Raw genomic sequence first — 12,261 nt, 5'->3', positions numbered from 1 at the left:
CACATAACCCTATGACCATAACCCTACCCCATGCACACACCCACAGAACACATATGGTTACACTGAGAGAAGGAGTGGTGCATTGTGAAGCTGCTTGCTGAGGCTACGCATGCATGGCCAAGCAGCTCATCTCAGTGCTTCTGCCCATTTCAGATTAACACACATCCATCATTTCACACCTAGGAGCAACAGAGAAGCTCCAGCAAAATACTCAGCCCCCAAACTTGCACTGGGGCTTTGCGAGGCCTGGCGTCAAAACCCTCTCTCCTGCAGGATCCAGCAGCAGTGTTTCCATCTTACGCAATGCTGCCAAGCTGCACAGCCGTGACCTCTGGAGAACTGCAGCACTGTCAGAAAGGCTTTGCTAGTTAGGGATGAAAGCCGCCTCCCCCAGAAAGGACGGGCTTTTCTTTTTCCTGAGGCAGGCTTTACAAAGCTGGCGGAAAATGTGTCTGCACAGCTGCAGGGAGAAGCAGAGCTCCTGAGGGACGGGCCTGCAGCAGCTCTGAGCAGCTCTGAGCAGCACTGCCCCACTCAGGCTGTGACAGCAGTCAGGGCAGCGCTGTCCCCAGGGCAGCACCTTAAAGCAGGAGCAGAGGAGCTGAGATTTATTCCTTTATCATGGTAGGATTGTCAAGAGCGAGCTGTTCTGTTGCTGCTGAAGGGCATAAAAATGCACCAGGGCTGTGCTTGTTGCTCCTTTCTAATGGTGACTCATGGCATATTCATACCTCCATCACGACCATCCACCGCAGCTTTGATTTATGGGTGACATTTTAACACCCCTCAGCCTTGCAGCTGTGCTGTGACACCCCCTGGTTCGTGAATTTTGCTCCAGTGTTCCCAGCCTGGGCTCACAGACCAAGCAGGCACACATGCAGGGGAGAGGTTTAAGTCCTCAGCCAAAGGCTGCTGCTCAGCTCCTTAAATCTTGCTGCTGGTCCGGAGCATGGAGCAAGCTAAAAGCTAGAAACAATGCAAACTGTCTAACGGGCCACACAAACATCTGGAAGTCTTTAATTCCAGTTGCTGGGACTTTTTAGGAGTTGTAGAGTGAAGGGAATCTCCCCAAGCTGGGCAGACAGCGAGCTCCTGTATGCTTGCTTTGAAAAAGGTGGGAGAGAAAGGCAGCAGGGGATAAGGATCCTGGTGGTCAGACATGCTAAGGCAACAAGATGCAGGGAGCAGGAGGAAAGGATTAACCTCAGTCACTCATCAGGCAGGCTACGAAGCTCAGGAACGCAGCTTCGAAGCCTCAGCAATGATAAATCCAATCATTTTCTGCTGGAGGCCAACTGTACCTGCAGGTTAATTTAGACCAACAGCACTGCAGCTTGACGTGAGTTGGCAATCGGAGACTGGGCAGTTATTCTGCCTCGATGCCACTGAGCTCTTAACGAGACGAGCTGCTCACCGGGCAGAAGCAAGCAGTCACAATGCATGCAAGCACACAGGAGACTGACAGGAATGGAGCAAGAAGGGAATTAGCAATGCCAAAGGCCATTAGAACGAGCAAAAAGAGAGAAAAATAGGTTAAGGCAGATAAGCAAATGAAGGGAAGCAAATCCAAGCATGCACACAGCAACAACAGGCAGTGATCGCCTTCCTCGCCCAGAGGGCCGCAGCCACAGGGCCGGGCTGCAGGTTAGTTACACAACATCACTAATCTTAGCAAAGGGCTACTAGAAGAGACTACCACAGTGTCTTACAGACCAGCTTCAGCAGGTAACCTCTGGTAGAGCTCCTTCACCTCTTCATGCTTGATTTTGCCCCTGGCCACGCTCTGTTTGCGCATCTCGGGACATTCTAGCCTGGAAATCGCAGTCCTTTGGGGCCAGAAAAACACACATCAGACAAAGAAAGGAGAGTCTGTGCCTGGACAGTGCCAGCGGCAGGATTAGGCCTGAGAACTGCAAATCCAACCGTGTCATTTGGAGGAGGACCACACAGATGGAAGCTCCCCGTGTCAGGGCAGCAGCACTGCTGCCTGCATGCAGCCACCCCTTCGTGTGCACACAGCGCTGTGGTTTTTGCCAGCACACCTGGAAGGAGCAGCGTCACACTGCAGGTCAGCTCTGCACCCAGGCCTCCAGCCTTTGCCAGGGCAGCAACTCCAGATTCCAGCAGATTTTCGAGTCAAAACAGAGCACTTGCAGCTGTTCCCTCAGCCACTCTGGGGCCTTGCTAGTATTTTTTGAGAGCTGTTTCAGAGCAGGGAATGCCTCCTGTTGCTATGCAGATGAGCACCGATATAGAAAACACAAAAAGCAGCCATTCTCCCGGTGCTATCCATGACAAAGCACGTAGGCACTTTTGGTCAGACTTTTTTTTTTTCCAGGGGCTTTTTCACAGCTTTCCTGGGAAGGCATTATGACTAAACACAGCTTCCGAAGTGCTTTAAGTGCTTTTTAAAGCTATTACAAGTGCACGTGCAGCAATCCCGCCCAGAGCTACTCCTCCCTCCCGTCTGGAGTGCATGACTGGGTCCTCTTTTTTGGATTCACAGAAAAGCATTTCCTTTTGCATTCATCTCCCCGAGTCAGCTCAGCTCCAGCAGCATACCGACCTGAGAAGCTGTTGGTTGATGGAGGGAACAGAAACACCTCACTGAGAACAGCACAGCTCACAAATCAACCAGCCCATACCTTAAGAAACTCTGTTATGCAGTCTGTCAGCTGCTCGTGCCTTTGGATGTTTAACGCCAGCTCGTAAAACTCAGACACGAATCTGGATTCCCTGCCACACCGGTCGCAGCTAGAATAACAAGAAAACACAAATGCATGAGAAAAGTTCACCAGCTGATGAGTTGCAACTCCCCAGCCACCAGCAGCCCTCCCCCTGTAGCTACGTGTGGGAATCAAGTGTTGTTTCTGCATTAGAATTGTATAATATTATTTTTATTTTATGATCTCCGCTATCATAGTTCCCAGGAACACACTGTATATATGTGTATATATGTACATTTTGTCATACACACTGCAAGAATATCCTGCCATAGGTGCGCTCCTACTTGTGGGACGCCCGCCATTGCAATCGCGAATAAACTCTGCTTTTATCAGAGATACCGTCCTGACAAAATTACTTGGTTTATTTCCAGCATACGTAACAGCTACCGTGGCACATCACAACACTGCAGGACAGCGTGCAGGATAACAGCACCTACCAGTAAAACACGGAGCACCTGCTTACAACTCCAGAAGCCTCCTACACAGCATTTCAGCAGCTTACCTGCCTGCTCCAGCTGTCAGGAGGAAAATTTCCCCTCATATCCTTCTCAAATGTTTAAATACTCCTCCCAAAGACCACATACTTACACCGTGACGTAGACGTACTCCCCACAAAACTGTTTCTGAACAATGTTTTGAACATCTGGATTTTTTTGTTTGGATAAAGTATCTTCCAGCAGTGACATGAACAGCTTGGAAAATTCCTGGGCATCCTGGAACAGAAAGCCGAGGTTTTAACAATACGCCATGGCACAAAGCGCAATCACTGCTAATTTACTGCAAATTAACAGAGCCCTACACACAGCCCGCGCCGAGACTCCAGCGTGCCCTGAATAGAAAGAGACCGGTTGGGAGAGCTAAAGAAAAGAGGAATTTGCCTAAGAGGAGCACAAGGCTCCCAGCGTGAGAGCACAGCAGGAGCGAGGCTGGCTCTGGGCCAGCAGCTTGGGGTGGCTTTGACTTCTGCCCCGCTGCTCGCAGGGTTCTGGATGGAAAACAGCGGCTCGTTAACCACGTCAATCCCTTCGTGCTCCACCTGGCGTGCAGACATCAGCTCCTGCTGCCCAGCCGTGGAGACACGGCGTGCTGCTCTGCCCTGCCAGATCACAGCAGCTCTGAAGGGGATGCAGGAGCAGCTTGCAGAGCACTGATCATCCCCTGCCCCAGCGTGGCTGGGTAGGAGTCAATCTCACTAGCCTGCCATTCCTGCAGAGCTTTCTGTCTTGTTAACGCTCGTTAGTCAAAGCCTCAGCACACAATACGAGCTGCCTGCACCGAGCGACACGGCGGAAATAAAATTGAGAAGCTGCACTGTGGCTTTGCTCCCTTCCTCCTGCAAGGCCCAGGAGCTGCTCCACACCCCTTAGGGCAATCCTCTCCCCACAGCACTCTGCCTTCTGTGCTGCCTCTTCCCTCCTCCAGAAAACAAGCTGGCTTTCACCTCGCCCGCCCAGCCCTCAGCTCTCCTCTCAGTGCTGAGCCTGCTGTGGTCCCACAGCTCCTCTCTCTGGTTCCTACCACTGTCACAACGGCACGTGGCACTTGGCCGGCCTTTAATCACTGGTCACTAACGACCGCTTCCTTCCCAAGGACGAGGAGCGACCTTCCCCTCCCTCATCCTCCCCAGGCATTGTATGCCGGCGCTCTGGCTCCGATTTCAGCTGTCCTCCCTTACTACTCAAAGCTCATTTGCAAGCTCTATCTCTTCAGCCCCCTTCAGTATCCGGAGCAGCCCCACACTGCACTCACCTCTCCCAAAAGCAAGTTCTCTGCCTACAGACTCGTGCAGGACCTCAGCCTCCCCGAGGAGTTCTGCAGTACAAAGCCCTTCCCAGTGCCTCTCACTCTGGGAAACGTGGTCCTGGCTCACTCCTCAGCAAGCTCAGCGTTCTGGAGCAGGTGCTAACGGTGCCAGTCCTCCTCCTACACCCACTCCAGGAAGGGCCTGAAGCACTTCTCCTCCTTTTGTGTTTGTACAAATGAGGCTGAACAGCAGACCCCAGCTCAGAGATCGCTCAAGTAACACCTAAAAGGGCAGTTTCACGCTTCCTTAGAGAAGGTAATTACAGGCAAGACTCAAGCCTACCTGCTGCCGGCTTGCATTCAAGCTCAGCGCTCTGATGAACCCAGAGGGATCGATGTAACGCCTTCTGCTGTTCTGCAGCAAGGCAAACACGTACTGAAGATGCTCATAAACAGTCTGAGGCTCGTAGTCTATAAAAAAAAAAAAAGACAAACTGTACAAGTTAACTGTACAAAGAACAACTAAAAAAAAAATAAATCACACTTTAGTAGAGCTGTTTTAAACCATCATGAGATCTGATGTGGTTAATGTCTTCTTCACCTCTTCGTGCTTGATTTTGCCCCTGGCCACGCTCTGTTTGCGCATCTCGGCCATTTCGTTGCACCACTCCTCAAACTTGCAGTTGTCACGTTCCACCAGCTCCTGCAGGAAAGCTGTGGGGAAAGGGAAAAAGAAAAAGCCACCTCTCACCTCGGGGAGAAATGCAGTGATGGTCACTGGCCCCACAGTCAGTTATTAGGGACAACAACTAAGCCCAAGAATCCCCCCTGTGGCTACCGACATATCAGGTCGTTCTGGAAGCAAAACACACTGACACTGCCCTTCCCAATACTTACGGCAGTAGATGATCAAACGCTGCCGTCTGTATAACCAAGATGTTATAATCACAATATAATTGTGTATAATCAATAGATATCAAGATGTTATAATCGCAATATAATCAAGAGAGTAAGGCAAAGCAAACAAGGATCACAAAAAGAGAATAAGTGGAAGAGCTTACCCTTGGGTTGAGCTCACCAGAAGATACCAAAAGAGGGGATCTCCAGAAGAGATCCTTCCCCTCTGGTAGCCAGCTCTTCAATAGGTCCAGGAGGGGTGCAGCCTGGCTCCACCCCTTCCGGCAGCACAGCTGAATTGCCTTCACCTGTGCTCCTCTGGCTGACTCAAGGCTCACCTCAGGTGATCAATCAGAGGTTCAGGCCGTGACTCAGCAGTTCCCATACACCGTGCGATAATTGCCCTGCAGGGCTGTTCTGCTCCCCACCCCTGCCTGGCAGCACCAGGGGCTGCGTGCCCAGCAACAGCCAGCAAAGACCGCAGGCAAGAAGGCACTGAGCTCCTCAGCCTGACCTGATCCTTGCTCACTGCATTCCCCTCTGCGCCCACAGGGGATGGAGATTCTCCTTTCTGCCCCTGCTGCTGCTTTTCCTTCTTCCTCTCCTCCCTTCCTCGTCTTTCTTTTCTCCCTTTCTTTCTGCTCCCTTCTCCTCGCTTTCCTTCCTCTTCCCCTTCTTTCTTTCAGCCTGGCTCTCACGCCGCTCTCCAGATCCCCATCTCCCACAGCTCCGTGTTCTGCCCACATCCCACCGTTTCACTGCATCTCCCTGCGCATCTCCCACCCCACGGCCCCACTCGGCGCCGCCATCCCCGGAGCTCTGCCCTCCCCCCGGCCCCTCCCCCGCCTCCCCAGCAGCTCCCTGAGGGCTCTCCGTTCCCCCCACTTCCGGCTTCTTCGCCCCCCGCTGCCCCTCGAGCCCCACTCGGCCTTCAGGCCGTGCGTGCCGGCTGCGTTGCCATGGCGACAGCGCGCCGCCCCTCCCCCCAAACCCGCACCGCAGCGCTTGCAGCCGTCCCCGCGGCCACGGCGCATGCGTGACGGCGCCTCCAGAGACGGCGCCTGAGCGACGTCCCCGTCGCGTGACGTCATCACCCTGCGACGGCCACGCGGAAGTCGTGCCGTGTCCCGCACCGCTCCTCCGCCGCGGGGGGGCAGCCTCGGGGCTCCGAGCGGCGCCTCGGCTTCGAGAGGTGGCTGTTCGGGGGGGCACCGGGGCGGGGGCCGGGGTTCAGGTGCTGGGGGGGCCGCGTGCCGCTCTGCCTTGGCCCCGCGGGGTCTCTGTGGTGCTCGGGGCTTCCGCTCGGCGGGGGCGGCCGCCCTGTGTCTCCCCGCCTCCCCCACCCCGTGCGTTTCGCTGCCCTCTGTGCCGTGCTGCTGATCGCCCACACCCCCCTGCTTTATATTTGGCTAAACAGGTTGAACAACCCCATCACGCATTTGGGAAATCGTCAGAAAATCTCTCCCAGCAGCGTGCCGGGCACCTGAGCTCTGAGCGGGACAATCAGCACCGCTCGTTCCATCTCTCCCTCCCTGTCCATGCAAATGGTTGCAGCCTCGTCTCTGCATTTCAGTCCAAAGGAAACCTCCTACCCCTTGCATCTGTCGGACTGGCACTCGCGGCCGCCCATCGGGCCATTCCCTCGCTGCAGTCGCCGCAACATCCGCCCCGCAGGCGGCCTATCAAGGCCGTACCTACAATGGCTCGCGGTCCCGCCTATTCAGGAGGCGAGGCGCCGGCACAGCTGATCATCGCTCGAACGAGAGGCCGATCCCGGCCATCGAGCGTTAATGCCGCTGCGGGCGCGCGACGAACCCGAGCGGCGAAACTGGCCCGTTCCGAGAGAAGGGGGAGGGACCCTGGGCCTGCGGGACCCCCCCATTCCCGTCGCCCTGCTGCGCTCCGTCTTTCTGCCCGCTCGCTCCACGCACCTCCCCTACTGGGCACTGACGAGCGCTCTGTCCGCGCCGCCCGCAGCTCCAACGGCCCGCTGCAACCTGATCCCCGCGCTTACCGGGCCTCTCACCCCGCGCCCAACGGGGCCGTTTGCCTTCAAGCGGCCTGCCTGCCCACAGCCGTCACGCAGCTCTGAGGCTGCTGAGAGCTGACTGCCGCCACTCCACACGCCGCTGACTGTCGGACTCGGACTCCCTTCGCTCCCACGATCCGCTGACTCCGCCCCCCAGCCGCCCTCTGCAATGCCTGGATCCCGGCATTGGCGCCTGCTAGAAGCTGCCCCGCTCTGAGCTTAGCTGCTCGTGCCTGGGGAGTTCCCATCCCCCGGCCATCCCTGCCAAACGCAGCAGGAGGAATCATGGAACGGGTGCTGGGGGTCCCCTTCAGCAGCCGCAAGTACTGCCCGAAGGCTCGTCATCCACTGCGTGGACCATCATGAAGTGGATTGCACAGGGGACGGCGCCGCACGCATCCAATTGGTGACATCACGACGGAGGAGGGGACCCACGGATGTCAGAGCCTCCAAAGCATCCCGAGTGAGGGGCGAATTGAGCCCCGTTTGTCCACACCATCTAATCAGCGGGTCGCTCCTTTTGGATCGAGGGAAACCCGCTCGCGGCTTCCCCTGCCGCCAATTACGACCGGGACAGCATCCAACGATCACCCCTCCTCAACCAGACCACATCTCACTTTCCCCAGTCCGTCAATCCACCCTTTCCGCCACCCTGGTAACTCCTTTCCCCGTCACCATCACCGTCCCTGCTCGTTCTGCCCTCCTTGTCATCTCCGCAGCGGCCACACGCCCTGCCATCAGCACAAGGACGCTCCGCTCGTGGCAGCGGCAGCGATGGGTCGGGGTATGGGGGCAGAGCTCCTCGAACCGCAGAAGCTCCACGGGCGGGGGATGGGTCGCGGTACGGCGGCAGAACTCCTTCAAGCGCACAGACGCTTCCCGGGGGCGCAGAGGGCTGTGTCGCAGCCTCTGGATCCCGACAGGAAACATTCCCCCCCGCCTCCCCTTCGCACTGCAGAGCGCTCCTTCTGTACGAGTCTGACGGGGCAGCACCAAGAGGCTGCCGGGCAGCTCCGTTTGCCTCCCCTTTTCTATAGCTGTTCCAAGCATTCCTAGCAGCAAGCCCCGTATTTTCAGCTCGTTTGCCTTTCGCGCAGTCGCTGCATGCTGCGCAAGGGCGAGAGAAATCTCGTCCCATTTGCGGGGCTTCAAAACATCATCAAAACGGTCCGCACAGACCCCCTCCCGTTCGAACCGGCACACCACGGTGCTGATTTCCTTCTCAGAAGGCGTATCTTTACCGCCATCGTCCCTCCCTAGCTGTAACAGTACCTTGATCACCGAGTCCATCGTGGCCACTGCTCAGCTATTCCAAGGGACAGCAGGGACTGCAGTCAGACGACCCTCACACGGCAGGGACAGCAGCCACACGCTCCTCACACCGGGCACCACTTGCCGCAGACACGCCACCATTACCGGTCCCTCACTGCAGGGGCTAGCGATCTCTCCTTGCTCTACCCGCCAGCTCTCCTCACTGGGACCATCACACCACAGACACCCACACGCAGAATGCTGCAAAATGGCACCCAGTGCCTCAACAGTATCTTATATACCCTCCAGAGTCCACTTGTCAGAACCTCATTGGTGCTATCAGCCCAGGCTGCCCAGCACCAGTCCTGCCATTGGCCCTTCATGGTTACATTGTGCCATGGTGGCATCTCCAGGTGGTGTCCATCTTCTCGTTCCTCCAGCTCCTTCTGCCTCGCTTAAGTTCTTCCTCAAGGCCGATGGATGCGCTGTTCCAAGCACCTAAATAACTCCCATATGTGCTTATCATGAAACAGTCCAACTGCCTGCACCGTGACAGCCTGAATCCCCGCTTAGTCGCCTCATAACAAACCCAACAGGATGGGGTGTGGATATGGGATGGGTTTGAGATGGCTGTGGGGTGGATCTAATGGATATGGGATGGGATGGCTATGAGATGGGGCTGTAGTGGTTATGGGGCCACAGGGGCTATGGGGCCAGGATGCTGCAGTGACTCTGTCCCCAGAGTTCCCACTCTGACACGAGACGTGGCGTCCCACAGCTGCTCCTCTGCCCTTCATTATTGACATGGGGGCGTGGGGGGGGCATCCCCCAATCCCCTGTTAACAAAAAGTAAACTGAATGACAAAAGTCACCCCCACCCCATGGGAACAGTGTGGTCTGTGGGGGTGGACACAGATGGGGTCCCCAGAGGGGAGTACCCAATTTTCAGGTGTGACACTGGGGGCGGGGAATCCCCAACTCTGGGATGCATCACCACCAGGGTGACGTGAAAGGTGTCCCCAGCTTTACCAGGACCCCCCTGGACGCCCCCAGGACCCCCCTGGACACGTGCAGATTCTTCTGCATGACCCCAGCGGTGTACAGGGAGCTTGTGGGAAATCTATATGGGAAAAGGTGTGGGATTCCCCCCCCCCAGATCTGGAACCCAGACCCTGGGATCACCCCACAGAACCCAGTTTCTCCAAATCTCTATTGCCACATGTCTCCTCCCAAAAATAAAGGTCTCACATGACCCTCCTCCCTCCATGGACCCCCACCCCTGGATGTAACCCCCCCTAAAAGGACCCTTAACCATGTGCCCCCCCCCCCCAGAACTCACATGGTGCCCCCCAGGACTGTCTCTTGCTGTCCCCACCCCCTCTGTGCTCTTTTTGCCCAAGGAGGGGGGTCTCCAAGGCATGAGGGGGGGGTGGATCATTAACAGAGGCTGAAGGAAATGTCCCCCTTTGCCCCCCCACCCCCAAAGTGGACTCTGCCCCTCCCCCCCAGTGAGAGGCTCTGGGGAATGGAAGACCTCCCTGCAGTCAGGGAAGAGGTGGTCCAGGAGCGCCCAGGCAGCACCAATGTTCACCAATCCATGGGAGCCGATGGGATGCATCCACGGGAGCTGGGGGAGCTGGCAGAGGTGATTGCTGAGCTGCTTTCGGTCATCTTTGAGAGGCCTTGGAGGATGGGGGAGGTGCCTGAAGACTGGAGCAGAGCCAATGTCACTGCGGTCTTCAAAAAGGGCAAGAAGGAAGAGCCAGGCAATTATAGGCCAGTCAGCCTCACCTCTGTCCCTGGAAAGGTGATGGAACAGCTGTGCTGGATGCCATCTCCAGACAGCTGGAAGAAAAGGAGGTGATCAGGAGTAATCAGCATGGGTTCACCAGGGGGAGGTCGTGCTCCACCAACCTGGTGGCCTTCTGTGATGTTGTCTCTGGCTGGGTGGATGGGGGGAGAGCAGTAGATGTAGTCTACCTTGATTTCAGCAAGGCTTTTGATGCTGTCCCCCATGACATCCTTATAACAAAGCTGAGGAAGTGTGGGATGGATGAGTGGGCAGTGAGGTGGGTTGAGGACTGGCTGCTGGCAGAGCGCAGAGGGTCGTCGTTGGCGGTGCAGAGTCTGACTGATGTTAACTTCCTAGACCGGGACCAGCATGAGCAGTTACCACAGAAGCGCATTTTTATTCTCATTTTCACATTTCCTGACATTTAAAAACATGGAGCAAGTGGTGCAAAGGGCACGAGCACAGCCCGGCCCCTCGGGGGGAACGTGGGTGCTGCATGGGGCTGCAGCATTACTCTGAGAGCAGGGGGAGATGCTGGAGAAAGCAGGCAGCATCAGATCGTTCTCCCTGTGTCAGAAGCTAGGCCAGGAGCACTTACCCACAGCTGCAGAAACTGCTGTTTCTGTTTGCAGCTGGGGCACCGGGGCGAATTGATTCCCCCACCTGCTGTGCTTCGGTGTCCACTTACATCAGGCTGTGACCTGGGGTTGGCTGTTTTGCTTGGTGCTTTGCTTGGTTGGCCAAGCAAAGTGTTTGGGCCTCACTTCGTGCCCAACCTGCCTGTGTTCTGCTGGAGGCTCCTGTTGGCAGGCGTCCATCAATTAGCAGCACACCTCCTGTCGTTAGGGCTCATCAAGGCTGTAGGTTAATGGCGTTTGAACACCTTGTCACGGTGCTACCCGCTTTTCAGAGAGCGTAGTTCCCAGTGCAGCAAAGTTGCTGCTGGCAAACAGGAGCACTTAATGCAGGCATGCAGCATGGAAGCAGGCTGCTAGGGCTGTGGCAGTGTTGTGCTGCTCAGCTGCCCGCTGATCCGGGCAGTTTCACCCCCTCCTCTCCCCAGGCTTCCAGTGCTCACACTGATACCGGGTTTCCCCAGCTCTGCATGCCTACAGGCACCACAGTGTTCCTGTTTCTTCCCATGCCTATAGTCACCCCAACACTCACCTATTTCTTTCCATTCCCCTTAGTGCCCTGCTACCCTCTGATCTCTCACTGTTGCCCTCAGGCACCCCGGTGCTCCCCATCTCCTCCCATCCATGTGCACCTTGGTACCCCTTGTCTCTCCCGTGGACATCTATGGGCACCCCAATGCCCCCTGTTTCTCCCCATGCACTCTGGTACCTCCCCTATTTCCCCATATCCACGGGTACCCCAAAACCCCTCATCTCCCTATACCCATGGGCACTCTGTTTCTTCCCACCTCTCTCCATGGGCACCCCGGTACCCCCACTCTCTCACTTTGCTGGTTGCCTCCCCAAATCCCACAGTGCCTCCTGTTGCCCGGGGTCACCCCTAAATCATCCCATCTCCCCCCCAAGCTCTGCCCAGGGCCCTGATTAACATCCGGACGGCAGTGCAGACGGTGCTGGCAGGCACGGAGGTGGAGTTGGAGTGCCTAGGGCTCGGCGAACCACAGCCACACGTCACCTGGAGCAAAGTGGGGGGCCGGATCCGCCCGGGGGTGCTGGTTCGTGCCGGCACCCTGACCATTGAGCGGGTGGAGCGGGCGGATGCAGGGCAGTACCGCTGCACTGCTACCAATTCTGTGGGCACCGTGCAGTCCCACGTCATCCTTCACGTGCAGGGTGAGTGCAGATGGG

At 56.5% G+C, this 12,261-nt stretch overlaps 3 protein-coding genes across 10 annotated transcripts in view; 1 reads left to right on the top strand and 2 right to left on the bottom strand.

Annotated features, from left to right (window-relative positions):
• The window catches only part of LOC125703213 (ubiquitin carboxyl-terminal hydrolase 48-like), a 57,178-nt gene extending 47,262 nt beyond the window's left edge, over positions 1-9,916 (bottom strand). Inside the window, exon 1 of one of the 2 annotated variants that reach the window (XM_048967365.1) lies at positions 8,668-9,916. The gene's annotated coding sequence lies outside the window, so the exon portion shown is untranslated. Of the gene's footprint in view, positions 1-5,530; positions 6,186-8,667 lie in introns of those variants that run through there. The other variant, XM_048967364.1, reaches the window with a different exon arrangement.
• LOC125703228 (ubiquitin carboxyl-terminal hydrolase 48-like) overlaps positions 1-12,261 on the bottom strand; it is a 38,545-nt gene that overhangs the window by 1,054 nt on the left and 25,230 nt on the right. Inside the window, exon 5 of one of the 7 annotated variants that reach the window (XM_048967397.1) lies at positions 1,714-1,826. The exons of the other annotated variants lie outside the window; for them this stretch is intronic. The gene's annotated coding sequence lies outside the window, so the exon portion shown is untranslated. The remainder of the gene's footprint in view (positions 1-1,713; positions 1,827-12,261) is intronic. 7 annotated transcript variants of the gene reach the window in all.
• Positions 1-12,261, top strand: part of LOC125703501 (basement membrane-specific heparan sulfate proteoglycan core protein-like) — a 45,412-nt gene that overhangs the window by 26,644 nt on the left and 6,507 nt on the right. Inside the window, exon 7 of the mRNA XM_048968062.1 lies at positions 11,980-12,246. Coding sequence (XP_048824019.1) covers positions 11,980-12,246 — 267 coding nt within the window. The remainder of the gene's footprint in view (positions 1-11,979; positions 12,247-12,261) is intronic.

This window comes from Lagopus muta, chromosome 21 (genome assembly GCF_023343835.1).
Source record: "Lagopus muta isolate bLagMut1 chromosome 21, bLagMut1 primary, whole genome shotgun sequence".
Taxonomy (NCBI): Eukaryota; Metazoa; Chordata; class Aves; order Galliformes; family Phasianidae; genus Lagopus; species Lagopus muta.
The sequence above is the reverse complement of the archived record's forward strand: the minus strand, read 5'-3'. Positions and strand labels throughout refer to the sequence as shown.